The sequence below is a fragment of the Pongo abelii genome, chromosome 15 (genome assembly GCF_028885655.2).
Source record: "Pongo abelii isolate AG06213 chromosome 15, NHGRI_mPonAbe1-v2.0_pri, whole genome shotgun sequence".
Classification (NCBI taxonomy): domain Eukaryota; kingdom Metazoa; phylum Chordata; class Mammalia; order Primates; family Hominidae; genus Pongo; species Pongo abelii.
Genome location: NC_072000.2, coordinates 78,302,288 through 78,327,851, shown reverse-complemented (window position 1 = coordinate 78,327,851; position 25,564 = coordinate 78,302,288). Strand labels below are relative to the sequence as shown.

General features: G+C 44.5%; 3 protein-coding genes across 12 annotated transcripts in view; 1 reads left to right on the top strand and 2 right to left on the bottom strand.

Moving 5' to 3' along the window:
• LIN52 (lin-52 DREAM MuvB core complex component) overlaps nucleotides 1-860 on the bottom strand; it is a gene marked incomplete at its 5' end in the record, with an annotated part of 117,442 nt that extends 116,582 nt beyond the window's left edge. The window contains 1 exon segment of the mRNA NM_001133603.1: nucleotides 825-860. Coding sequence (NP_001127075.1) covers nucleotides 825-855 — 31 coding nt within the window.
• A 401-nt stretch (nucleotides 861-1,261) lies between these two features.
• ALDH6A1 (aldehyde dehydrogenase 6 family member A1) lies at nucleotides 1,262-25,046 on the top strand. 4 transcript variants are annotated; one of them, NM_001131326.1, is given in 12 exon segments: nucleotides 1,408-1,471; nucleotides 7,694-7,756; nucleotides 10,082-10,156; nucleotides 10,329-10,490; nucleotides 10,719-10,797; nucleotides 11,196-11,498; nucleotides 13,709-13,830; nucleotides 15,135-15,324; nucleotides 15,826-16,007; nucleotides 17,351-17,530; nucleotides 17,790-17,888; nucleotides 21,987-25,046. In NM_001131326.1, coding segments are annotated over 12 exon segments (1,608 nt in total). In that variant the 5' UTR covers nucleotides 1,408-1,423; the 3' UTR covers nucleotides 22,092-25,046.
• Nucleotides 16,793-25,564, bottom strand: part of BBOF1 (basal body orientation factor 1) — a 50,806-nt gene continuing 42,034 nt past the window's right edge. For 5 of the 7 annotated variants that reach the window (XM_054530819.2, XM_009249290.4, XM_054530821.2 and 2 more), the window contains one exon: nucleotides 22,973-25,564. In XM_054530819.2, coding sequence (XP_054386794.1) covers nucleotides 25,330-25,564 — 235 coding nt within the window. In that variant the 3' untranslated portion in view covers nucleotides 22,973-25,329. Of the gene's footprint in view, nucleotides 18,022-22,972 lie in introns of those variants that run through there. The other 2 variants (XM_054530820.2, XM_009249289.3) reach the window with 1 other exon arrangement.

Sequence of the window (25,564 nt, the reverse complement as noted above, 5' to 3'; positions counted from 1 at the left end):
GGGATGAGGATGGTAGAACTAAAAATGAGTTTAAAAATGACTGCAAGACCCTAACTCTCTAAAGCAGAACCAAGAGCAAAAGCATGGGAGTATACCAAAACAACTTAATTGTTACTTGAAATGACTTGCATTTTACACAATATATAAACAGAAATCGTTAATTCACTCAGCCTTAAGAAACAACACGTAAAGCAGATGGAAGAGAGGTTGCGACCTGTGCAAGACAACACTTAAAAGCTCAATACTGATTCTCCTCGCGACTCTCACGGCGAGGGGCCGAGAACGTCCCCCGCTTCTCTTGCTGCCATGGCAATGGTCCCAAACTGAGGAGACAGGAGAGAGATCACGTTTCTCTTGCGGTTCAGTATCGAGATGAGGTCGGCCAGCAGCCCCTGCGAGGGTTTGTGAGAATCGTTCCATTCGTGCGCTCAATCAGAAGAGAACTGATCCTTTCAATGGGATACCCCAAGGAGAAAACTACAGTAAGGCACGTCCTCCAGTAACATCTCCTCCTCGACCCTCAGCCTCGCCCAAATAGAGATAAGGAAGGGACAGGGCGACCCCCTGTCCTTTTACCCAGAATGAGTCCCTCACTTAGTGCCCTCCTCCACACGCCTGGTACAGAGCGGGGAAACTGGGCACCTCCGGAGCTGTTGTGAAGAACCGGTGAGCTGAAGACGGCGATGGATCTCAAGAAAAAAAATAAAAGGGAAAGGAGAAGAGCCCAAGAAAGAAATGTATGTTCGAGGGGCAGAGACAGAGTGGATGTTCCCAGTAGAGCAAAGAAGGAGGCTGCAGGCAAAGATCTCTAAGCCGGCTCTTACCGTCTGTGGGAGACGCCATCTTCCAACCCATGTCACGTGACGTGGCCAACCGTCGGCGGGAAAACGAGGATCCATAAGCCACGCCCCCAAAGAGAAACCCTATCCCCAACTCGCAGCCCAGTCTCATTCCCTTGCCTCATAGGGCAATCTTTGCCTAGCCCCTCCCCTAATTATAGCCACGCCCCTTACTCAGATGTTGAGGTGGAGCGACTGCAAAATTCTTGGAGGGTCTTATTTACTTTTTTCAGTGAGGGGGTGGGGCCTCGGTTCCGCCCTTGGCCAATCGGAGTTCCAGGTTAGGGGGGCGTCTTCCCCGTGTGCTCAGTATGGAGTGTCCAAGTCAGGGGCGTCTTCTCTACCTCCGCCTACGTCATTGGCTGAGGTGGCAGAGGGAGAGGGCATTTTCGTTCCTAACCAATCACTTATCTCCAGGACGGGGGTGTGAGGGGAGGAATCAGGTGTTAGGACCAGTGATTGGCTGGAGAAAATAGTCCTCCCCACCAATGACGAAGCCTGGCAGGATGGAGGGCGAGGCCTGGCAGCTGTAGTGCTTCTGGGCAGTAGAGGCGCGGGGTGCGGAGCTAGGGCGGCCGAGAGCCATGGCGGCGGTAGTGGCGGCGGCGGCAGCGCGAGCCCGGATCCTGCAGGCGAGTGAGGGTGGTGCCAAGGCACCATGAAGCTAGGAATTGGATCCTTTCCGTCCGCTCCCTAAGCCATCCTCGGGCGGGACCACCTTCTTGGCCCAACCCCTTTTTGGCCAGACCTCCTACCCGACCTGTGCGGCCCTGTCCCAGGCCCAGCCCTCACTTCATACCCTCCCTGGTCCCGGATCCAACCCTGGGCTGTTACCCTTGGCCCTCTACCCTTTTACTCCTAAGCCTCCTCTTTTCTGGCTCTCGCCCACTCTCCTTCTCCAGTTCTGCCCGCTCACTGCTGTCACTCTCTTGCCCTCATCTCTCCATCCGCCCACCGTCTTTCCCTTTTACCTCTGCACCAGCCTTCTCTCTCTCCCCCAGAAACTACTCTTTTTGGTTACTCTGTCCCCTGCCGTGAGCGTCCACTTTGCCATTGCTCCCTTCCCCCACCCTACTTCACTATCCGTGGTGATCTGAGGTAAGGGGGAGGGGGGACGCGAGGGGCGAGGGTCAGTGTATGAACTTTGAATTTCCTTCTAGAAGTGGACTCTAGATTTTCACCAAAGGCAGCCATTTGCTAAGCTATTTTCCCTAAGTGTGGCTCTTTGTATTTTCCATGGACTGGCTGTCCCCTTTCTTGCCAAAACTTCGAGTTAAACTTTCTCTCAGCTAAGTTACAGTTTACATAGATAGGGCACATCTACATAGGGTAGATAAGGGCACACAGTTAACGCTACCAGTATGTTCCATGTACGTTCAAGGTACCAAACATCTTTAAAACAGGTGATAGAAAGTGGGAGCCAGGTAAGACAAGAAGTCTAAGTTCCCACCCCAAAATCAGCTCTTCTAGTGCCACACACCCTCATCTCTGCACTTGGGGGATTGAGTCCTCTCTGAAGCCAACCTAAGGAGAAATGGTAAAGCTACAGGAGTTGCATGCCTGAGGCCTGTAATCTCCAACTCTGTTTATAGTCTTTCCCCTGTTCATGGCCTACCAAGGATTTAGAGTATAAGGCAAGATTTACCGCAGGCAAGAAACAATCTGCAAGAAACAACAGTGCCCTTCTTATTCATTACATCCAGTCTGAGAATTTCCTCTATATTGCTGAGCTTTTAGGTAATATTAGTATTCACCAGAAACTTGGGCATTTTTAAGATTCTTGGCATAGTCAGCAAAGATTCATGTTTAAATATGCTATTTAATGGGGACGGTAGAAAGGATGAGTTTGAAGGGTTTGGCAGATGGTCTGGCCTCACTCATATTTCTTGCTGTGATCCTCGTTCTGTTCTAGTATCTTTTTTTAGTAGCAGGAAAACAAAGTTTCCACCCTGTATTTTTCTTACCAACTTCTTGAAATCTTTTACTGAAATTGGCTTTTTTCCTTTGCCTCCTCTTGCCCTCCCATCACAATGAGTCATTGAGAACCTTAAGAAAGTATTTTGCCCTTTTCCATCAAGGAGAAGAATCTCTCTTTCCATGTACGTTATTTCAGAAACAGACACTATGTATTTTCTGATTCATTTGGAGAAACTTCTGAAGTGACCTGGAAAAGAACAGATAGAGTAATCCTCAGCCAACTAGGAGTTGTAACGTGACTCTTTGATTAAAACTTTCATTAAAAGTAGCCTACGGGCCAGGCGCTATAGCTCCTGCCTGTAATCCCTGCACTTTGGGAGGCCAAGGTGGGTGGATCACCTGAGGTCAGGAGTTCGAGACCAGCCTGACCAACATGGTAAAACCCCTTCTCTACTAAAAATACAAAAATTAGCCAGGTGTGGTGGCAGGCGACTGTAATCCCAGCTACTCAGGAAGTTGAGGCAGGAGAATCAGTTGAACCCGGGAGGCGGAGGTTGCAGTGAGCTGAGATCGTGCCATTGCACTCCAGCCTGGGCGACAGAGCAAGACTCCGTCAAAAAAAAAAAAAAAAAACCTCGATTTTGGCAGCCATGAATATTAGAGAACTATCAAAAGGATTTATAAAGGAGAGAGTTCATGTTTTCAATTATTTTAAGTATTCAGCTTATTTTTCTCTGCCACGAAGAGTAGTCAAACTTAACCTAAAACCTCTCTCTGCTCCTTGTGATATTATCACTCCCATGCAGAGATAAAGGAATGTTCGAGACAGGGTCTCACTCTGTCACCCAGGCTGGAGTGCAGTGGTGCAATCACAACTCACAGCAGCCTCGACCTCCCACACTGAAGTGATTCTTCCACCTCAGCCCTCCAAGTAGCTGCGACAACAGGTCGTGCCCCCATGCCAGCTAATTTTTGTATTTTTTGTAGAGACAGGGTTTCACCATGTTGCCCAGGCTGGTCTTGAATTCTTAAACTCAAGCTATCCTCTCACCTCAGCCTCTCAAAGTGTTGGGACTACAGGCATGAACCGCTGCACCTGGGCAAGAAAATTACTCTTAAAGAGATGTAGCGACTTCCACTTTCGGTGATATGGTTACCAAACTAGTAACTGATGGGGCTGAAAATTCAGAACTTAAGTCTTGCCGTCTCTTTCTATGTTAGGCACTGACATAGGCTTACAGTAAAATGCTCACTGAAAGCTCCTTTATTGTACTGCAATAAGTGATAAATAATAGGAGTATCTGGGATACTGGGGAAAGAGCCAAGTGTTGCAGGACTGGCAGGCCATGAACCAGGAGAGGAAGGAGTTCCTGATATAGCAAGTAGAAAATAAACATCTAGAGAGCAGCAGTTTGGGTTGACTGGCCACAGGATAGTTTCTTCAGCAACAGTGCTAATGGGCGTTTCTTAGGAAATAAAAGATAGAAGATCGAACCTGTCAAAAAACTATATGAATATGTTCTAGTATACCAGATGTAGTGCTTTTTACATCCTCTTAACAGCAGGGAGGCTGTATACAAGTGAAAAAATAAAATTTAAGTGGCCTAGAATGCTCAAGTTGGCTGATCAGTGCATTGTCTGCCCTATAATGAGAGTACTGAAACAATATCAAGTGATTGCTTGGCGAGTACTCATTCTTTCATTGTGCAAAATATTGCTTACTAAGTACTTACTATCTTCCAGGAATTGTGCTAGGGGCTGGGGACACAACAATCTAGTGACCTCAAAGGAGAGAAAGTTAATCATTAGACAAGCTATTATTTCATAGCGTGAGATGAGAAATAAAGGAATTTGGGTGCTTTATGAGCTTCACAATCAGCTGCTTACCATAGACCTGAGGTTGAGACTTACTAGAGAAAGTGATGATGGCTGAGTGGGGACCTAAAGGAGTGGGAATGAGCCAAGGAAATTAGATGAAACAGTGCCAGGCAAGAGAGAGCAGCATGTGCAAGAGCAAAGAAAGCAAGACACACGTTAAATTGCAGGAGCATAGAGAACACGGAGGAAAGTAGCCAGCTATGTAACTAGAGAAGCAAAGATACTATGTAGCGTTTTCTAAGCAACATCAAGGGGATTAGTCTTTATTCCAAGGGCAGTGGAAAGCCAATGAAGAATTTTAAACAAGGGAATAATCTGACCAGATTTATGTTTCAGAAAGACCCTCTGATTATGGGATGGAAACTAGATTCAGAAAGTTTAAGAGTAGGCTGGGTGTGATGGCTCATGCCTGTAATCCCAACACTTTGGGTGGCCCAGGCAGGAGGATCACTTGAGGCTAAGAGTTCAAAACCAGCCCTGGCAAGATAGGGAGGCCCCATCTCTACAAAAAAAATTTTTTTTAATTAGCTGGGCATGGTGGCATGTGCCTGTACTCCTAGGTACTTGGGAGACTGAGGCAAGAGGATCGCTTGAGCCTGGGAGCGTGGTTGTGTGCATCTGTGGTCCCAGGTACTTGGGAGGCTAAGGCAGGAGGATCACCTAAGCCCTGGAGATTGAGGCTACAGTGAGCTGTGGTTGTGCCACTGCACTCTAGCCTGGGTGAGAGTGAGACTCTGTCTCAAAAAAAAAAAAAAAGAAAGAGCTTAAGATGAGAGGCTGAGAGATGTGTTAGGAAGCTATTACGGAAGGTCAAGTGAGAGACGACGATGGTGTAGACTGGGATAATGGCAGGACAGCTAGAGGTGAGTGATGGGTTTCAAACAATTCTAGGACAGATTGCCAGGAGTTTTTCGATTCCCTGCGGAGAGAGAGGGAGGAATTGGAATAGTATTTGGGTTTCTCCTTCGGCAACTTGGTAAAGAGTAGCCCTATGTACCGAGAGGTGGGCTATAGGAGGCATAGCGAATTGGCGAAAGGAAGATGCAGAGTTTAGCTTTTCCTTTTGTTTTTTTTGTTTTTTGTTTTTTGTTGTAAAGATAGGGTCTTGCTCTGTCACCCAGGCTGGAGTGCAGTGGCACAATCGCAGCTCACTGTAGCCTCAATCTCCGAGGCTTAGGTGATCCTCCTGCCTTAGCCTCCCAAGTACCTGGGACCACAGGTGCATATGACCGTGCCCAACTAATTTTTAAAATTATCCCTAGAGGTCAGATATCATGGCTCACGCCTGTCATCCCAGAACTTTGGGAGGCCAAGGTGGGCAGATCATTTGAGGCCAGGAGTTCGAGACCAGCCTGGCCAACATGACAAAACCCCATCTCCACTAAAAATACAAAAAATTAGGCCAGGCGCAGTAGCTCATGCCTGTAATCCCAGCACTTTGGGAGGCTGAGGCGGGCGGATCATGAGGTCAGGAGATCGAGACCATCCTGGCTAACATGGTGAAACCCCGTCTCTACTAAAAATACAAAAAATTAGCCAGGTGTGGTGGCGGGCGCCTGTAGTCCCAGTTACTCAGGAGGCTGAGGCAGGAGAAAGCGTGAACCCGGGAGGCGGAGCTTGCAGTGAGCCAAGATCGCACCACTGCACTCCAGCCTGGGCGACAGAGTGAATCTCCGTCTCAAAAAAAGAAAAAAAAAAGAAAAAAAAAATAGCCAGGTGTGGTGGCACATGCCTGTAATCCCAGCTACTCAGGAGGCTGAGGCAGGAGAATCGCCTGAACCCGGGAGGTGGAGGTTGCAGTGAGCCGAGATTGCACCATTGTACTCCATTGAGTGCAGGCAGGTCTCAAATTCCCGAATGCAAGTGATCTTCCCACCTTAGCTTCCCAAAGTGCTGGGATTACAGGCGTGAGCTACTGTGCCCAGCCACCTTTTTTTAACATGTGCCTAAGTAACATCCAAATAGAGATGTGGTAAAGATAATTACGTGGGTATCACCTGAAGAGGAAAATTCTGGCCAAGGACTAAAGAGTTGGGCATCATCAGGATCTAGATAGTTAAGCCATGAGAGTTGATAAAATCACCTAAGGAGCATATACAGAATGAGAAGAAAAGAAGGCCTAGGACCAAGCCTTGGGAAACTTAAAGAGTTAATGGTGGCCTGGCGTGATGGCTCACCCCTGTAATCTCAGCACGTTGGGAGGCCAAGATGGTCAGATCACCTGAGGTCAGGAGTTCAAGACCAACCTGGCCAACATGGTGAAACACTGTCTCTACTAAAAATACAAAAATGTGGCCAGGTGCAGTGGCTTACACCTGTAATCCCAGCACTTTGGGAGGACGAGGCAGGCAGATCACTTGAGGTCAGGAGTTTGAGACCAGCCTGGCCAACATGTTGAAACCCCGTCTCTACTAAAAATACAATTAGCTGGGTGTGGTGGCACTGCCTGTAATCCCAGCTACTCAGAAGACTGAGGCAGGAGAATCACTTGAATCTGGGAGGTGGAGGTTGCAGTGAGCCAAGATTGCACCACTGCACTCCAGCCTGGGTGACAGAGCAAGACTCTGTCTCAAAAAAAATAATAATAATAATAAAAGCAAATTAGCTGGGTATGGTGGTACGTGCCTGTGTTCTCAGCTATTTGGGAGGCTGAGGCTTGAGGCTGCAGGCAAAGATCTCTAAGCCGGCTCTTACTGTCTGTGGGAGACGCCATCTTCCAACCCATGTCACGTGACGTGGCCAACCATCGGCGGGAAAACGAGGATCCATAAGCCACACCCCCAGAGAGAAACCCTATCCCCAACTCGCAGCCCAGTCTCATTCCCTCGCCTCATAGGGCAATCTTTGCCTAGCCCCTCCCCTAATTATAGCCACGCCCCTTACGCAGATGTTGAGGTGGAGCGACTGCAAAATTCTGTATGGCGTTTGAGAGAAACATCAAGTCCTTTTCCATACCCCCACAGTAGCTTGTATAATATTAAGCATATAGTAGCTATTTGCTAATTTTTAAATAACTTTCTGCTCTCATTTATCAAAATAATCGTTCTTTTGCCTCACAGGTTTCTTCCAAGGTGAAATCCAATTCCACCTGGTATTCAGCATCTTCCTTCTCTTCTTCAGTGGTGAGTTTATTTGGCATAGAGGTTGACTTCTGAGAAAGAATTCAGTGTAGTTTTGGGTATCTCTATCTTCTTTACATAATTGTCATCAGACTGTATGTGAAACTTTCTAGTTTTTTCCTCCTTTTGGATTATTTCCCTCCTGAAATGGATTACCATGTCAAAGGATACAAACATTTTCATGGCTTCTAGAGGTTCTGCTGACCCTGCCAGATAGTTGTCTTCTTCTTAATGACCTTTAGAGTGGTTTTTACAGATCATCTGTCTGTCAACCACTTCCAGCATCTAAAATTTAATAAATAAGGACTATTGCTCACATTCTTTCCACACAGAAGTATGCACACACTGTACCACAGTAGATCACCATTTTTTGGTTCATAGACGGCTTTAAAAATTTTTTAAAAAGCACTTTGGGAGGCTGAGGCAGGTGGATCATGAGGTCAAGAGATCGAGACCATCCTGGCCAACATGGGGAAACCCCATCTCTACTAAAATACAAAACTTAGCTGGGTGTGGTGGCACGCACCTGTAGTCCCAGCTACTCTGCGGGCTGAGGCAGGAGAATCGCTTGAATTTGGGAGGCAGAGGTTGCAGTGAGCCAAGATCGCACCATTGCACTCCAGCCTGACGACAGAGCGAGACTCCGTTTCAAAAAAAAAAAAAAAAAAGATTAGTGAAAGAGGCCGGGTGCGGTGGCACGCCTGTAATCCCAGCACTTTGGGAGGCTGAGGCAGGTGGATTGCCAGAGTTCAAAAGTTCGAGACCAGCCTGGGAGACATGGTGAAATCCCATCTCTACAAAAAATTAGCCAGGCGTGGTGGTGCGTACCTATGGTCCCAGCTCCCTGGGAGGGTGACGTAGGGGGACTGCTTGCGCCTGGGAGGCGGAGGTTGCAGTAAGCCAAGATTGTGCCACTGCACTCCAACCTGGGTGACAAAGTAGACTCTGCATTAAAAAAAAAAGTTAGTTAAAGTGAGCTATATCTCAGAAAAAAATACATAGAAACATTTTTAAAATCTTTTTTTTTTTTTTTTTTTTTTGAGATGGAGTCTCACTCTGTCACCCAGGCTGGAATGCAGTGGCGTGATCTCAGCTCACTGCAACCTCCGCCTCCCAGGTTCAAGCGATTCTCCTGCCTCAACCTCCCGAATAGCTATGATTACAGTCGCACACCACCAAAACCAGTTAATTTTTGTATTTTTAGTAGAGACAAGGTTTCACCATGTTGTCCAGGCTGGTCTCGAACTCCTGACTTCAATTGATCCACCTGCCTCGGCCTCCCAAAGTGCTGGGATTACAGGCGTGAGCCATTTGCCCAGCCAAAAATCTTTTGATCATAAAGGTAATACATGCTCACAGTAATGTAACAGTCAGCTGGGCCAAAAAGTCATAATAGCTAATCTTTGTTAACAGAGTTGCTGCTTTTTTAGTATAAGCTTCATAATATCGTGTTTCCACTCATGAAGTTCCACCGTGAATAGCAGGGAATTTCCCATTCTCAGAGAGACCACAGTATTGAGAGGCTCTGCCACATCTTAATATATACTATAGTCTGGGCACGATGACTCACGCCTGTAATCCCAGCACTTTGAGAGCCTGACACGGGTGGATCACTTGAGCCTAGGAGTTCAAGACCAGCCAGGCAACATGGCCAAACCCCGTCTCTATCAAAAGTACAAAAAAATTAGCTGGGCATGGTAGCATGTGCCTGTAGTCCCAGCTGCTCAGGAGGCTGAGGTGGGAGAATCACCTAAGCCCTGGGTGTTGAGGCTGCAGTGAGTCATGATCACGCTACACTCCAGCCTGGGCAACAGAGTGAGACCATGTCTCAAAAAAATAAAAAATAAGAAATAAGGGCCAGGTGCGGAGGCTCACGCCTGTAATCCTAGCACTTTGGGAGGCTGAGGTGGGTGGATCACCTGAGGTCAGGAGTTCGAGATCAGTCTGGCCAACATGGTGAAACCCCATCTCTACTCAAAATACAAAAATTAGCTGGGTGTTGTGGCGGGTGCCTGTAATCTCAGCTACTCGAGGGGCTGAGGCAAGAGAATTGCTCGAACCCAGGAATCAGAGGTTGCAGGGAGCCAAGATCACACTACTGCGTGCTCCAGACTGGGGGACAAGAGCGAAACTCTGTAAAAAATACACACACACACACACAATAGATAGGGATATTATGTGTCTCTTTCCTAGTGGTAACATTTCTAAAGACCAGAAGATTCCATTATCAACTTGTTTTCTTTCCTTCTGGTGCAAGGGAAAGGGAAAAGCAAAGCAATTAGCTGATACAAAGTTTCATGTTTTTGTTTGTTTGTTTGTTTTTTTCAGCCAACTGTAAAGCTCTTCATTGATGGGAAATTTGTTGAATCCAAAAGTGACAAATGGATTGATATCCACAACCCAGTAAGCGAAGCTGCTTTGGGACTTCAACTTATGAGCCTAGAATTCTAGGGACATGATGGGCAAGAAGGGACCTGGGTGTCTGTTGTAAAGCACATAGTGCCACTTCTGTGACTGGATGTACAGTGGAGAAGGTGAGTTGGGCAAAGGATCATGTGCTTATTTTTCTCATCAGGCCACCAATGAGGTCATTGGTCGGGTCCCTCAGGCCACCAAGGCAGAAATGGATGCAGCCATTGCTTCCTGCAAACGTGCTTTTCCTGCATGGGCAGACACTTCAGTATTAAGCCGCCAGCAGGTCTTGCTCCGCTATCAACAACTTATTAAAGAAAACTTGGTATGAAATCTGAATGGTATGCTTTTCCAAACTGTCACCTAGGGCATGTTTGTCACTCTCACAGAGACCTTTTCAGCCACCCTCCCTTACTCTGCAGTATGCAGAGATGTTGATCATGGCTCTCTCCCTTGTACTGCATCTCCTCCAGTCTTATTCTTCCTTGGCTACCTCAGAATTTAAAAGAGGAACATTCTTGCATTAATTTCTATTTGTGTGTCTTCTCTCTAGAAAGAAATTGCCAAGTTAATCACATTGGAACAAGGGAAGACCCTAGCTGATGCTGAAGGAGATGTATTTCGAGGCCTTCGTAAGCTGGGAGCCCCTTATGGGACTTTTGGGAAGGAGCAAAGGAAGATGGGAGGCAAAGCTCGCAGAATGGGAGGTTGCTTCTTCCTTTATATAGATTTTGCCATCCCATGATATCTTTTTTAATACTTGTGAAAAATGGCAGTATTCAGTATCCCTAAGACTGATTTACTTTACTCTTTACTCAAATGATCTTCCAGTGGGTATATACATATCACTGTATTTTTCCCATTCAGAGAATCTCACTTTGCAGAAACTCTTAACTTGGAAGGGCAAGTCGGTGTACCCTGCGCCCCTTCATTGGCCTGAGCCACTTCCTGTCCTCAGGGCTGAAGAGAACAGGACAAAGCTAACTAGTACACAGTGTAGAGAGCTGATGGCCTGACTTCTGTATTCCAGAGGTGGTTGAGCATGCCTGTAGTGTGACATCCCTCATGATGGGAGAGACCATGCCATCCATCACCAAAGACATGGACCTTTATTCCTACCGTCTGCCTCTGGGAGTGTGTGCAGGCATTGCTCCATTCAATTTTCCTGCCATGATCCCCCTTTGGATGTTTCCCATGGCCATGGTGTGTGGAAATACCTTCCTAATGAAACCATCTGAGCGAGTCCCTGGAGCAACTATGCTTCTTGCTAAGTTGCTCCAGGATTCTGGTGCCCCTGATGGAACATTAAACATCATCCATGGACAACATGAAGGTAACTGCCCTTCTGCATATGGCTACTTAATCTGGCTACCAAAAAATCAAAGTGTTGAGTGATGACTGGATGTTTTAGGATAAGCAACCTACTTGTAAGGAGGAAAGGATTTACTCATTTTAACCTCCATGTTTGTTGATGATTTTGCCATCTTTGTGCGCCAAGGTAACTGATTGGGGAATAGCAGTGCTTGTTGCCCTACAGTATATATTGGGACACTAGAAATCTGGATTAGGGCTAGACACAGATAAGATTAAAAAGAAACTTTTTTCTTCAGTGTGAAGAGAATACATGAGGATATTTAATTCAGAGAATTTGCAGATCTCAGAGATACTGAAGGCCTTCTAATTCATGTAATAATAGCTAATACTTAAATAGTGCTTCTGTGTTTCAGGCACCATTCCTAGTGCTTTTTATCTATTAATCTTTATAATCACCCGTTGAGGTAGGTATTATTTTTCCATTTTGCAGAAGAGAAAAATGAGACATAGTGAAATTAATTAGCACAAAGTCACAGTGCTAGAAACCGTCAAAGCCAGGATGTGTACAGTGGAGAAGGTGTACAGCCAGGAAGGCTGACTCTGATTTTTGCTTTTAAAAACTATGCTATATTACTTCTCACATGAGAACACAATAGTGTCTGAGTGTCCCAGTACATAGTCACCATTAAGGAAATATTGTTTTTCTTCTTTTTGAGATGGAGTCTCCCTGTGTCGCCCAGGCTGGAGTGTAGTGGTGCGATCTTGGCTCACTCTACCCTCCGCCTCCCAGGTTCAAGCAATTTTCCTGCCTCAGCCTCCTGAATAGCCGGGATTACAGGCATGTGCCACCGTGCCCCACTAATTTTGTTATTTTTAGTACAGACGGGGTTTCACCACATTGTCCAGGCTGGTCTCAAACTCCTGACCTCAGGTGATCCACTCGCCTCAGCCTCCCAAAGTGCTGGGATTACAGGTGTGAGCCACTGCGCGCTGCCTATTGTTATTCTTAAAGGACAAAAAAGAAGGGTTCAGTATTCAAAGGCTGTTATTTTGGAGGAAAATAGGAGTTGCAGCCTTCACAGTTAGATTAAGGCCGGGTGCAGTGGCACACATCTGTGATCCCAGCACTTTGGGAGGCGAAGGCAGGCGGATCACTTGAGCCCAGGAGTTCAAGACCAGCCTGGGCCATGTGGCAAAACCCCTGTCTCTACAAAAAAAATACATAAATTAGCCAGGAATGGTGGCATATGCAGGTAGTCCCATGAGGTGGGAAGACAGCTTGAGCCTGGCAGACAGAGGTTGCAGTGAGCCAAGATTGCACCACTGTACTCCAGCCTAGGTGAAACAGTGAGACCCTGTCTCAAAACAAAACCAAAGTTAGATTAGAAGTGGAAATTCTGGAATAGCACATGAGAAAAATCATGAAAGGAAAGAGGCTAAATAGAATTTATTTATATATATATATTTTTTTGAGATGGAGTTTTGCTCTTGTTGCCCAGGCTGGAGTGCAATGGCACGATCTCGGCTTACTGCAACCTCCGCCTCCTGGGTTCAAGCAATTCTCCTGCCTCAGACTCCCAAGTAGCTGGGATTATAGGTGTCCACCACCACGCCTGGCTAATTTCTTTGTATTTTTAGTAGAGACGGGGTTTCACCATATTGGCTAGGATGGTCTCGAACTCTTGACCTCAGGTGATCCACCTGCCTTGGCCTCCCAAAGTGCTGGAATTACAGGCATGCGCCACCGTGTCCAGCCGGCTAAATAGAATTGAAAAGAAACAAGGAGAGAACTTCACAATGAGAATCCAGTATAGAAAAACAAACACAGGCCTGGCGCAGTGGCTCACACCTGTAATCCCAGCATTTTGGGAGGCCGAGGTGAGTGGATCACGAGGTCAGGAGTTCAAGACCAGCCTGGCCAAGATTGTGAAATCCTGTGTCTACTAAAAATATAAAAATTAGCCAGGCATGGTGGTGGGTGCCTATAATCTCAGCTGCTTGGGAGGCTGAGGCAGAGAATTGCTTGAACCTGGGAGATGGAGGTTGCAGTGAGCCGAAATTGTGCCACTGCACTCGAGCCTGGGCAACAGAGCGAGACTCTGTCTCAAAAAAAAAAAAAAAGAAAAACACAGGAAAACTTCAAATCCATAGCAGCAGGGAAAGGGGAAATTTGCCATGTTGAGAATCCATTTGCTCCTTTGTGAGTGATCATTTATTTTCTTCTTAAAGCTGTAAATTTTATTTGCGATCATCCGGACATCAAAGCAATCAGCTTTGTGGGATCCAACAAGGCAGGAGAGTATATCTTCGAGAGAGGATCAAGACATGGCAAGAGGGTTCAAGCCAATATGGTGACTTCTTATTCCTTTTTTCTCCAATCTTTGTTCTATGTATGAAAATTACCTAGGAACAGACCTTCAGCAGAGAGGCCACTCATCCCACTCCAATGTCAGTGTTTCTTTCTTTTTTTTGTGGCAGAGTCTCTCTGTCGCCAGGCTGGGGTGCAGTGGCATGATCTCGGCTCACTGCAACCTCTGCCTCCGGGGTTCAAGCGATTCTCCTGCCTCAGCCTCCCAAGTAGCTGGGACTACAGGCACACATCACCGTGCCCGGCTAATTTTTCTATTTTTTTTCAGTAGAGACGGGGTTTCACTATGTTGGCCAGGATGGTTTCGATCTCCTGACCTCGTGATCTGCCCGCCTTGGCCTCCCAAAGTGCTGGGATTACAGGCGTAAGCCTTACCATGTCCTCCTGAATGTCTTCTCTTTAATCATGAACCTTTCGAGGAGTTTCATTCTAAGTTACGTTAATCACTTTTTTTTTTTTTGAGACAGAGTCTTACTCTGTCACCCAGGCTAGAGTGCAGTGGTGCCATCTCAGCTCACTACAACCTTCACCTCCCGGGTTCTAACAATTCTCATGCCTCAGCCTCCTGAGTAGCTGGGATTACAGGTGCCTACCACCACACCCGGCTAATTTTTGTATTTTAAGTAGAGACAGGGTTTCACCATGTTGGCCAAGCTGGTCTCAAACTCCTGACCTTAAGTGATCCACCCACCTTGGCCTCCAAAGTGCTGGGATTACAGGCATGAGCCACCATGCCTGGCCTCTTTCTTGAAATTCTATATCAAGAGGACTACTTTCTGTTTTGCCTTTCAGCTGGTTACTGGCATTATTGCTGTAAGGCTGTAAGTTCTTCTTTTTTTTTTTCTTTTTTTAACTTTGCTCTTCATATAACTGAAAAACCCAGGAGATAATAAATTCTTTCTGTTTTTTTTTTTTTTTTTTTTTTTTTTTTTGAGACAGGGGTCTTACTTTGTCACCCAGTCTGGAGTACAATGGTGTGATCTTGGCTTACTGCAACCTTCGCCTCCCAGGATCAAGTGGTCCCCCTACCTCAGCTTCCCAAGTAGCTGGGACCACAGTCTCGTACCATCATGCCTGGCTAATTTTTTGTATTTTTTGTAGAGATGGCATTTCACCATGTTGCCTAGGCTGGTCTTGAACTCCTGACCTCAAGTGATCCTTCCCACCTCAGCCTTCCAAAGTGCTGGGATTACAGGCATTAGCCACCACACCTAGTCCACTGCTTAATTTCTTAGCTTAATTGTATTTGGCCAAGGAAGACTCATGTGCTTTCTGTATTTTTTTTAGGGAGCCAAGAACCATGGGGTAGTCATGCCAGATGCCAATAAGGAAAATACCCTGAACCAGCTGGTTGGGGCAGCATTTGGAGCTGCTGGTCAGCGCTGCATGGCTCTTTCAACAGCAGTCCTTGTGGGAGAAGCCAGGAAGTGGCTGCCAGAGCTGGTGGAGCGTGCCAAAAACCTGAGAGTCAATGCAGGTAATCAATCACCTGACTTGCCCCCTTAGATTTTGCATCTGTGGCGCTAAGCTCTTGGGTTCTATCACTGGCCTTGGCCAGTGGGAGCAATCATGTCTATTCTTGCCATTTCCTCTCTTTATACTGTACTTGTCATTTGGATTCATCTTGTTAGCAGTTTTTTTTTTTTTTTTTTTAAGGCAGAGGCTGTCTGTCACCCAAGCTGGAGTGCAGTGGCACCATCCTAGCTCATGGCAGCTTCAAACTGTTGGGCTCAAGTGATCCTCCTGCCTCAGCCTCCTGAGCAGCTTGGACCACAGGTGTGCACCACCACCTGGCTAATTTTTTTATTTTTTGTAAAGATGAAGTCTCACTTTGTTGCCCAGGCTGGTCTGGAACTCCTGGGCTCAAGCAGTCCTCCTGCCTTGGCCTCCTAAAGCTTTGGGATTACAGGCATGAGCCCTGGCAGCAGTCATAATTTATGTTAATGAGGACCTTAAATTCTTCTGTGTTGTTTTACAGGAGATCAGCCTGGAGCTGATCTTGGCCCTCTGATCACTCCCCAGGCCAAAGAGCGAGTCTGTAATCTGATCGATAGTGGAACAAAGGAGGGAGCTTCCATCCTTCTTGATGGACGAAAAATTAAAGTGAAAGGCTATGAAAATGGCAACTTTGTTGGACCAACCATCATCTCGAATGTCAAGGTGAACAACTTTCACTTCACAAATATGAGAGCTGAAGGCGCCTTAAAGGCTATAGAATCTCATCCCTCTAATTTATTACTGAAAATACCTAATGACTAAGACCTCATCTCTTGCCAGGATTGATCGATTATTTTATCTGGAGTCTGAATGAGCCTCCCCTTCTAACTCCCAACCAAACTCATTCCACTATACCAGCAGTCTGCAAGCTTTCCATAAAGGGATAGATATTTTCAGCTTTGCAGGGATATAGTGTCTGTTGCAACTAAACTCTGACATTGTAGTGTGAGATCAGCCATAAACATTGTCTGGCTGTGTTCCAAAAAAATGTTATTTATGGACACTGATATTTGAATTTCATATCATTTTATGTAAGATTAAATATTTTTTTCAACCATTTAAAAATGCAAAAACCATTTTTAACTTGGGCTGTACAAAAACAGGCAGGAAGCCACATTTGGCCCACAGGCTATAGTTTGCCAAATGCTATCTTATCTTATACTGGTTTGTTAATATTTTCTCTCCCCTCTCCCTCTTGCTGCCTAGCTTATGGCTACTGCAGTGTCTCAATCAGTATATCAACCACCCAATATTTATTGAAAGTGACAAAAATAATTGACTTGTCAATTTTTATTTATCAAAACTTTGAAAGTCTCTCAGCTAACATGACTTAAAAATTGAGGTTATGAGGCGTTTTTTGAAATTCATATATCCCTACTATAATAGTGAATCATCAAGTGTTGAATGTAAGTGCAGTAGAAATTATGAAATCTCTTGCCACAGAACCATACAGAAAAATCCGTTTATTAGCAACAAACATTAATTACGTGGTGAAGGATGTTCTGAGTGTCTGCGACCTGATATCAAAATATAAACATACAGACATATTTGGGAGGCAAAGGAGTGAATAAAAATGGATTATTTATGTTACAGAAAACAGCATGGGGTTTCTGTAAAGAGAAAAATTATCCTGGTATATTTACTATAGATTGGATTTATAAAAAATAAATTTTCATGTAACTTTTTGATAACAATTGGATGAAACAAGTTGTTCAGGTATTAAAAAGGCAGCTGATGATGGGTCATGAACTGAAGATACAGTCCCTTAAAAGAAATGTGGTTATTGTTGATAGGAATTCCAAGTTGTTTATATGATTGGTAACTTGGAAGATGGAATACACTTGAGAGAGGACTTTTTTTAAAATAGGTGATTTGAAATGAAAAGAGATTAGTAATATGAAAGTTGTCCATGTAAATGATGTGTAGTAAGTGAAAGTACCAAATAAGCATAAAATACTCAGAATCCAAAAAGCTGACTTCTTTTCTGGATGCATCACTCCTGGCAGCCAAATATGACCTGTTACAAAGAGGAGATTTTTGGTCCGGTTCTTGTGGTTCTGGAGACAGAAACATTGGATGAAGCCATCCAGATTGTAAATAACAACCCATATGGAAATGGAACTGCCATCTTCACCACCAATGGAGCCACTGCTCGGAAATATGCCCACTTGGTGGATGTCGGACAGGTTTGTGAACAGAATTTTTAAGAGATTCTTATATCCATTTACTATTTCCTAAGAGGAAACAGTAAATAATGGTGAGTCATTGGTTTAAGATTGCCCCATGACCTCCCACATTGCCCCATTTCTTCCTCACGAATGAAAGTTCATGGGGTAGAGGATAGGGTGGAAGGTGGGTATTTAAAACTGGTCTCTGATGCCTTTGTGCTTCTAAATGGAGAGTTCCTTTGTCCTTAGGATATGACACGGATTTCTTCTGTTTTAGGTGGGAGTGAATGTCCCCATTCCAGTGCCTTTGCCAATGTTCTCATTCACCGGTTCTCGATCCTCCTTCAGGGGAGACACCAATTTCTATGGCAAACAGGTAACTTTTGAGTTAAAATTTTTGTCTTTTCCTTTAAGAAATTTCTTAAAGATATTCAGGAGCAAGGATTCTGCAAGGAAGGGCCTGCCAGCAGCATCTGTGAGGTCATAATCAGTGCTTCTCAGAAGGTTCCCTAAAAAAGATTTAAAAGTTAACAAAATTTTGCCAAAGCTGCTTCTTCCTGAATAATTCAAAGCAACAAAGTTTTGAGGAAAGAGCCTGGGGAAGTCCAAACCTTTGTATATGCCATTTCCTGAGCATGTGACCCTCTTCCCCATCTCTCCCCTTTCATCTGACTAACTCCTAATCATCTGTCATGTCTCACTTTAAAAAATGAGCTCCTCCAGAAAACCTCCTCCAACTGCCACCACCCCTCCCTCAGTGCTGAGTGGTGTGACCCCAGTGTGTTCCCATTGCACATATTTTTCTGTAATAGTTATTCATTTACAAAAAATGTTATTGAGCACCTTCTTTGTAGCAGACATTATTATTACTATTATTATTATTTTTTTTTTTTTTGAGACGCAGTCTCACTCCGTTGCCCAGGCTGGAGTGCTGTGGCATGGTCTTAGCTCACTGCAACCTCCGCCTCCTGGGTTCAAGCAATTCTCCTGCCTCAGCCTCCCGAATAGCTAGGACTACAGGCGCCTGCCACCATGCCCGGGTAATTTTTTGTTTTTTAGTAGAGACAGGGTTTCACCATGTTGGCCAGGCTGGTCTCGAACTCCTGACCTCGTGATCCGCCCACCTCAGCCTTCCAAAGCACTGGGATTACAGGTGTGAGCCACTGTGCCCAGTCTGTAGCAGACATTATTTTAGGCACTATGAATACAGCACTGAACAAGAAAAGTAAAGCAGATCTGGAACCAAATTGCCTGTGTTCAAATCCCAGCTAAGCCAGTTATTAGCTGTCTGACTTTGGGGGATACCATTAATTTTTTTTTTTTTTTTTGAGACAGAGTCTCACTCTGTAGCCCAGGCTGGAGTGCAGTGGCACAATCTCGGCTCACTGCAACCTCCGCCTCCCAGGTTCAAGCAATTCTCCTGCCTCAGCCTCCCAAGTAGCTGGGATTACAGGTGCCCAACACCACACTCGGCTAATTTTTGTATTTTTAATAGAGATGGGGTTTCACCATTTTGGCCAGGCTGGTCTCGAATTCCTGACCTCAGGTGATCCGCCCGCCTCAGCCTCCTAAAGTGCTGGGATTACAGGCGTGAGCCACCGCACCTGACCGGGATACCTTCTTTATGCCTTAAATTTATTCACGTATAAAAAGAGTAACAGTAGTACCTATGTATTTCATAACATTGTAAGGATTGAATTATCACTATTGGCCAGGCGCAGTGGCTTACACGTGTAATCCCAGCACCTTGGGAGGCTGAGGCGGGCGGATCACCTGAGGTCAGGAGTTTGAGACCAGCCTGGCCAACATGGCAAAACCTCCTCTACTAAAAATAAAACAATTAGCCAGGTGTGGTGGCAGGTGCCTGTAATCCCAGCTACTCGGAAGGCTGAGGCAGGAGAATCCTTTGAATCCGGGAGGCAGAAGTTGCAGTGAGCCGAGATTGCACCACTGGACTCCAGCCTGGGCAACAGAGCAAGACTCCATCTCAAAACAAAAAAAAAAAAAAAAGAAGAATTATTACTATTGCCACATCGGCCAATAGGTGCATATGTCCTAAGGCAGGAAGAAGCGTGGCACATTCAGACAGCAGAAATGGGCTGGGGCACAGTGAGCAAATGAGAAGAAAAGGAAGAAATGAGGTTAGAGAGGCAGGCAGGGGTTGAGTCATGTAGGGCTCTTTAAGCCGTTTAAAGAAGCCCTCATCACACTGTAGTTGTTATTTACTTATCTGCAGTACCTGGCACAGAGCAGGCTGCCCAAACATTTGTTGAACAAATAGGCTAGGGGAAGTTCTTTCTAGTCGTAGGACTAGAGCCATTTTGAAACCTTCATTAATAAGTTACATGTTTTGCTATACAAGTCTCCCCTTTTATAGGTTAATTTTTTTTTTCTGTGCCAGCTGTGTGCTGCCAGAGGGCGGGGGATATGGGGCTTTTTTATTGTATTTATTGATGTTTGGGTTATTAAAAAATTAACAATGGGATTGCATAGCATTATGACAGTGTGGCCAAATGGTTAAGAAGTCAACACTTTGGTATTTGGAGGTTGATTATCTAGTTTGTATATTAGTCACAACTTTTGGTTTTTTGTTTTCGGGTTTTTTTGATGGAGTCTTGCTCTGTCACCCAGGCTGGAGTACAGTGGCATGATCTCGGCTCACTGCAACCTCAGCCTCCAGGATTCAAGCAATTCTCCTATCTGTGCCTCCCGAGTAGCTGGGATTACAGGCACGTGCCACCACGCCCGCCAATTTTTGTATTTGTAGTAGAGACAGGGTTTTGCCATGTTGGTCAGGCTAGTCTCGACCTCCTTACCTCAGGTGATCTGCCTGCCTCGGCCTCTCAAAGTGCTGGGATTACAGGAGTGAGTCACTGCACCCGGCCTAATCACAGCTTTTGCAAAAATGACTAATTTGATACTAGTAACATTTCTTTTAAGCAAAACAGAGTACAACTATTGTTTAAAAATTGTTTCCCGCCCACCCTCTCATTTATTTTTTTGAGATGGGAGTTTTGCTCTGTTGCCTAGGCTGGAGTGCAATGGTGCAATCTCGGCTCACTTGCAACCTCCACCTCCCAGGTTCAAGCAATTCTGCCTCAGGCTCCCGAGTAGCTGAGATTACAGGCATTGGCCACCACGCCCAGCTTTTTTTTTTTTTTTCTTTTCCCAGTAGAGACGAGGTTTCCCCATGTTGGGCCAGGCTGGTCTCGAGCTCATGGCCTCAAGTGATCTGCCTACCTCAGCCTCCCAAAGTGCTGATATTACAAGTGTGAGCCACCGCTCCTGGCTGCACCCCCCAGTTTAATTATCATAAGTTACTCTGATAATCTGGTAAAATGTCATTCTAGCTTGCTAGTAATTATATAAGTGTTAAATCTGCACAATATATTCTTTTTTGCTCAAGCCTACTCTTATAAACTATATCTATCTATATATAGAGAATTAAATATGCTGAATTTTTGGGCTCACATGTTATAGGTAATTTAGAAGTGAATTTGTATAATGTCAGACATTTTACTTTCGATTTGTAAGATACTTTGGGTCTGCCACTTCAATATAGAGCTCATGATCTCTGATAATTATCAGAAATGGCCGCTGGGTGCAGTGGCTCATGCCTGTAATCCCAGCACTTTGAGAGGCCAAGACTGGCAGATCACCTGAGGTCAGGGGTTCGAGACCAGCCTGGCCAACATAGTGCAAGCCGACATGGGCTAATCTGAAATTAGCCCTTCTCTACTAAAACTACAAAAATAGCTGGGCGTGGTGGCACACACTTGTAATCCCAGCTACTCAGAAGGCTGAGGCAGGAGAATCACATGAACCTCGGAGGCGGAGGTTGCAGTGAGCCAAGATCACACCACTGCACTCCAGCCTGGGCAACAGAGCGAGACTTCTTCTCAAAATAAATAAATAAATAAATAAATGGCCTACTATATAATGGCTGGGGGCACAGTGGCTCACACTTGTAATTCCAGCACTTTGAGAGGCTGAGGAGGGCGGATCACTTGAGGCCAGGAGTTCGAGACCAGCCTGGCCAACATGGTGAAACCCCATCTCCACTAAAAATACAAAAATTAGCCAGGTGTGGTAGCAGGTGCCTGTAATCCCAGCTACTCATGAGGCTGAGGCAGGAGAGTTGCTTGAACCCGGGAGGCAAAGGTTGCAGTGAGCTGAGATCATGCCACTGCACTCCATCCTAAGTGACAGAGCGAGACTCCATCTCAAACAAAAAAGAAAGAAATACTAGTTTCAGCATAATAATGATGGCTAAGGTTTGATTGTTTACTATCTGCCAGGTATTATGTTAAATGTTTTAGATCAGTTATCTTATGAACAACATATATTGGATTCTGATTGCATTTCTCAATTAGGAAAGTGAGTAGCACTTTATAATACCTCCTTCAAAAGCTAATTAAAAGAAGAATCATGAAACCCCAGAAATATATGCTAACTTTTTTTCTGTTTTCCTTAGGGCATCCAATTCTACACTCAGTTAAAGACCATTACTTCTCAGTGGAAAGAAGAAGATGCTACTCTTTCCTCACCTGCTGTTGTCATGCCTACCATGGGCCGTTAGAAACAAGTTTGTTTAAGACTGACTCTATCCTGAGTAATCTCCCTTTATTTTTGACCAGCTTCATTTGTCAGCTTTGCTCAGATCAGATCTATGGGATTGGAATACATTGTAACTAAAATCTTCCTCAGGACTATTACCCCTGCAAAGTTACTATAGGGAACTGCCTAGTGTAACAATGAAACCAGATTTCTCACTTGCTCTTCATACTTCTATTTTTGAGGTAACTGTTGTAACTATGAAATGCTTATCTGAAATTAGTGCTTAACCGGATTTCTAAAAATTATCCCCTTTTCTGATGATTTGAAGGGGAGAAAAGCCAGTGTATGTAAAGAAAATGTTCCGGCCAGGCATGGTGGCTCACACCTGTAATTCCATCATTTTGGGAGGCCATGGTGGGCAGATTGCTTGAGCCCAGGAGTTGAAGAACGTGGCGAAACCTCGTATCTATTTAAAAAAATTGAAAAAGTAAAAAAAGAAAAGGGAAAAAAATTTTTTTAAAGACGATGTTCCAATAATTGCAAGAACTCTTAGATGGGGAAACAGGACAGAAATAACTCACTGCTTTTGGTTGATCCTCAGACATAGCGCTACCTAAATGCCACTGGGAGAGACCTCCTGCAAAGTTTTCTTTAGCCCCTCTTTTATCCCACAATACACAAGATATAATCCATTTTTATATATCCCAAAGTTGTGGCAACAGCTTCTTTCTTTTCTGCTCAATGCCACTGTGTTTCCTAGTAATTCATGACCACTATTAATTCTACCATTGTCGCTGCTCCTGCTTCTTAAGATCACTTCTCAAGGATACCTCAGTAAGGAATGGATAAATCAACTTTTTGTTATATGTGCCAAGTACTAAGTTTCAGGGTTCTCTTCAGCAATCATTAATTAATGCTTCAGCCATTAATTCAGATGCAAATAATTTTCTTTTTTCTTTTTTTTTGAGATGGAGTTTCGCTCTTGTTGCCCAGGCTGGAGTGCAATGGCATGATCTCAGCTCACCACAACCTCCGCCTCCCAGGTTCAAGCGATTCTCCTGCCTCAGCCTCACTAGTAGCTGGGATTACAGGCATGCACCACCATACCCAGCTAATTTTGTATTTTTAGTAGAGACGGGGTTTCTCCATGTTGGTCAGGCTGGTCTCAAACTCCTGACTTCAGGTGATCCGCCTGCCTCCCAAAGTGCTGGGATTACAGGCATGAGCCACCACACCCGGCCTGATGCAAATAATTTTCTTAGAAAATTATTTCAAAAGTTATTTTAGGTCCAGAAATCAAGGAGTGTTCTAACCATGAAAATGGGTTAGACACCTGCCTTAAGCAAATCTAACCTGCTATTACTTGCCAAATTTTATATATTCTTTTCTTTTGCCTGTATTTCTAATTAGTGATTTTTTTAATGAACAACACTTCATGTACAGCAATTGACTGGGCCTAAGAAATTTCGAAGCTTTTCATGACATAAAGTGGTTAAAAAAAAGAGAAATGCTCTGACAGTCTTCTTCTGCCATTAGTTCAACTGCCTTTACGCTGTTGTTTTTTTTTTTGAGACGGAGTTTCGCTCTTGTTGCCCAGGCTGGAGTGCAGTGGCGTGATCTCGGCTCACTGCAACCTCTGCCTCCCGGGTTCAAGCAATTCTTCTGCCTCAGTCTCCTGAGTAGCTGGGATTTCAGGCATATGCCACCACGCCTGGCTAATTTTGTATTTTTAATAGAGACTGGGTTTCTCCATGTTGGTCAGGCTGGTCTCGAACTCCCGACCTCAGGTGATCCGCCTGCCTTGGCCTCCCAAAGTGCTGGGATTACAGGTGTGAGCCACCCCCAGCTGCCTTTATGCTTTTTGTTTCTTTGATATATCTAAACTTAAGGTCAGAATAGAAATTCATGTGCTGAACAAAATGGATTCTTTTTGCAGTACCAGCCTAATTGAATCCTCTTTTTATTTTCCTGCATCCTTACTAGTCACTTTGATAGTGCTAACTAACCTACACTATGGGGGTTATTCATGAATTAAGGACGATAAAAAAAAAAAGACCTTGAAAATGTTTTGTACCCTGTGGATTTGAGGCTTATTACTACCACCTGGCTGGATAAAATGTCAAAACCTTCAATCACTTAAGGTGACTGGAACTTTTGTAAAATACACTTATGATCCTACTGGGCCTTTTTTCTTTTCTTTTTTTTTTTTTTGTGCTTTCCTAAATATGAGGCAATAGAAATTTATAATTTGAGACTACAGTGCCCCTTGTTTTAGCTCTTATCACAGCTGGCAACTAGTAGTGATATTTTTTGTTGTTGTTTTGTTTTGTTTTGAGATGGAGTCTCGCTCTGTTGCCCAGGGTGGAGTGCAGTGGCACGATCTCGGCTCACCGCAACCTCCGCCTCCTGGGTTCAAGTAATTCTCCTGCCTCAGTCTCCCAAGTAGCTGGGATTATAGGTGCATGCCCCCACGCCCGGATAATTTTTTGTACTTTTAGTAGAGACAGGGTTTCACCATGTTAGCCAGGATGGTCTCAATCCTGGGTCTCATGCCTGGGATTACAGGCGTGAACCACCGCGCCTTGCCCTGGTAGTGATATTTAATCCAATCCAACAACTATAGGCTGGGTTAAATAAAAGGTCATTATTGTCTATATTCCAAGTGGAATTAAATGTAGTCACAGAGACTCCTAACATTTTCCTTATATTTAAGGGAAATCACTTATAAAAAAACACACTAATCAGAATTGTGCTGCTCTAATTGGAAACAACTCATCTGGCCAACTATTTGCTCAGAGTTTCTTATTTCTTAGATGAAAAAAACTCATCAGTTATATTCATGTGATTGCAGCTAAAAAGTCAGTATTTTCTTTTCTTTTTGTTCTAATGTGGCTTCACTTGAAATTTCTCAGATTTTACATTGTACTAATTGATTATGAATAACAAATTATAAATTAAAAACTCTTAAAGAGAAAAACTTGGCTTAAAAAAATCATTTCATATTTCCTTATAAGCCTTTGCCCTCTAGGTTGTAATGACTCTGACTTCCCACCTGTGATGGAAAGCCAAGAGTCACAAGGTCACTATGTTTACTCTTACATAAAAGATAGTACACATTTTGGCTAGGCTGCTTACTTCAAAAGGCAACCTATAGGTTTCCACACAAAAAGAGGCACACATTTGCATTTGCATTAGTATAATATGCATTTGTATGGATATTGCTTTAAAAATTTATGTAATCTACTAATGCTATTTATTACTCATTCCACTGATCCCTGAAGTCTCTTAACTGGTAGAGAAAATAACTGTGATTTAGCAAGAAGCAACATGGGGAAGGGTGACAACAATATGTATTGTTTGATTAGATACAGACTCCTTACTGTGTCAGACTCTTGAGGTCCTTTTGGAATAGTGGGTAGCACCACTTTACCAGAAGAGTCTGATATTGGAATTTGCTGGGTGATGAAGATTTTATCTTGAAGCTTACTTTCATCC

Bases quoted from the DNA above. Each gene is read 5' to 3' on its own strand.
- ALDH6A1 (XM_054529621.2), top strand. From the start codon at position 1,424: ATGGCGGCGGTAGTGGCGGCGGCGGCAGCGCGAGCCCGGATCCTGCAG. The intron at 7,757-10,081 runs GTGAGTTTATTT...TGTTTTTTTCAG, and splicing joins CTTCCTTCTCTTCTTCAGTG to CCAACTGTAAAGCTCTTCAT. The intron at 10,798-11,195 runs GTAAGCTGGGAG...TCTGTATTCCAG, and splicing joins AGATGTATTTCGAGGCCTTC to AGGTGGTTGAGCATGCCTGT.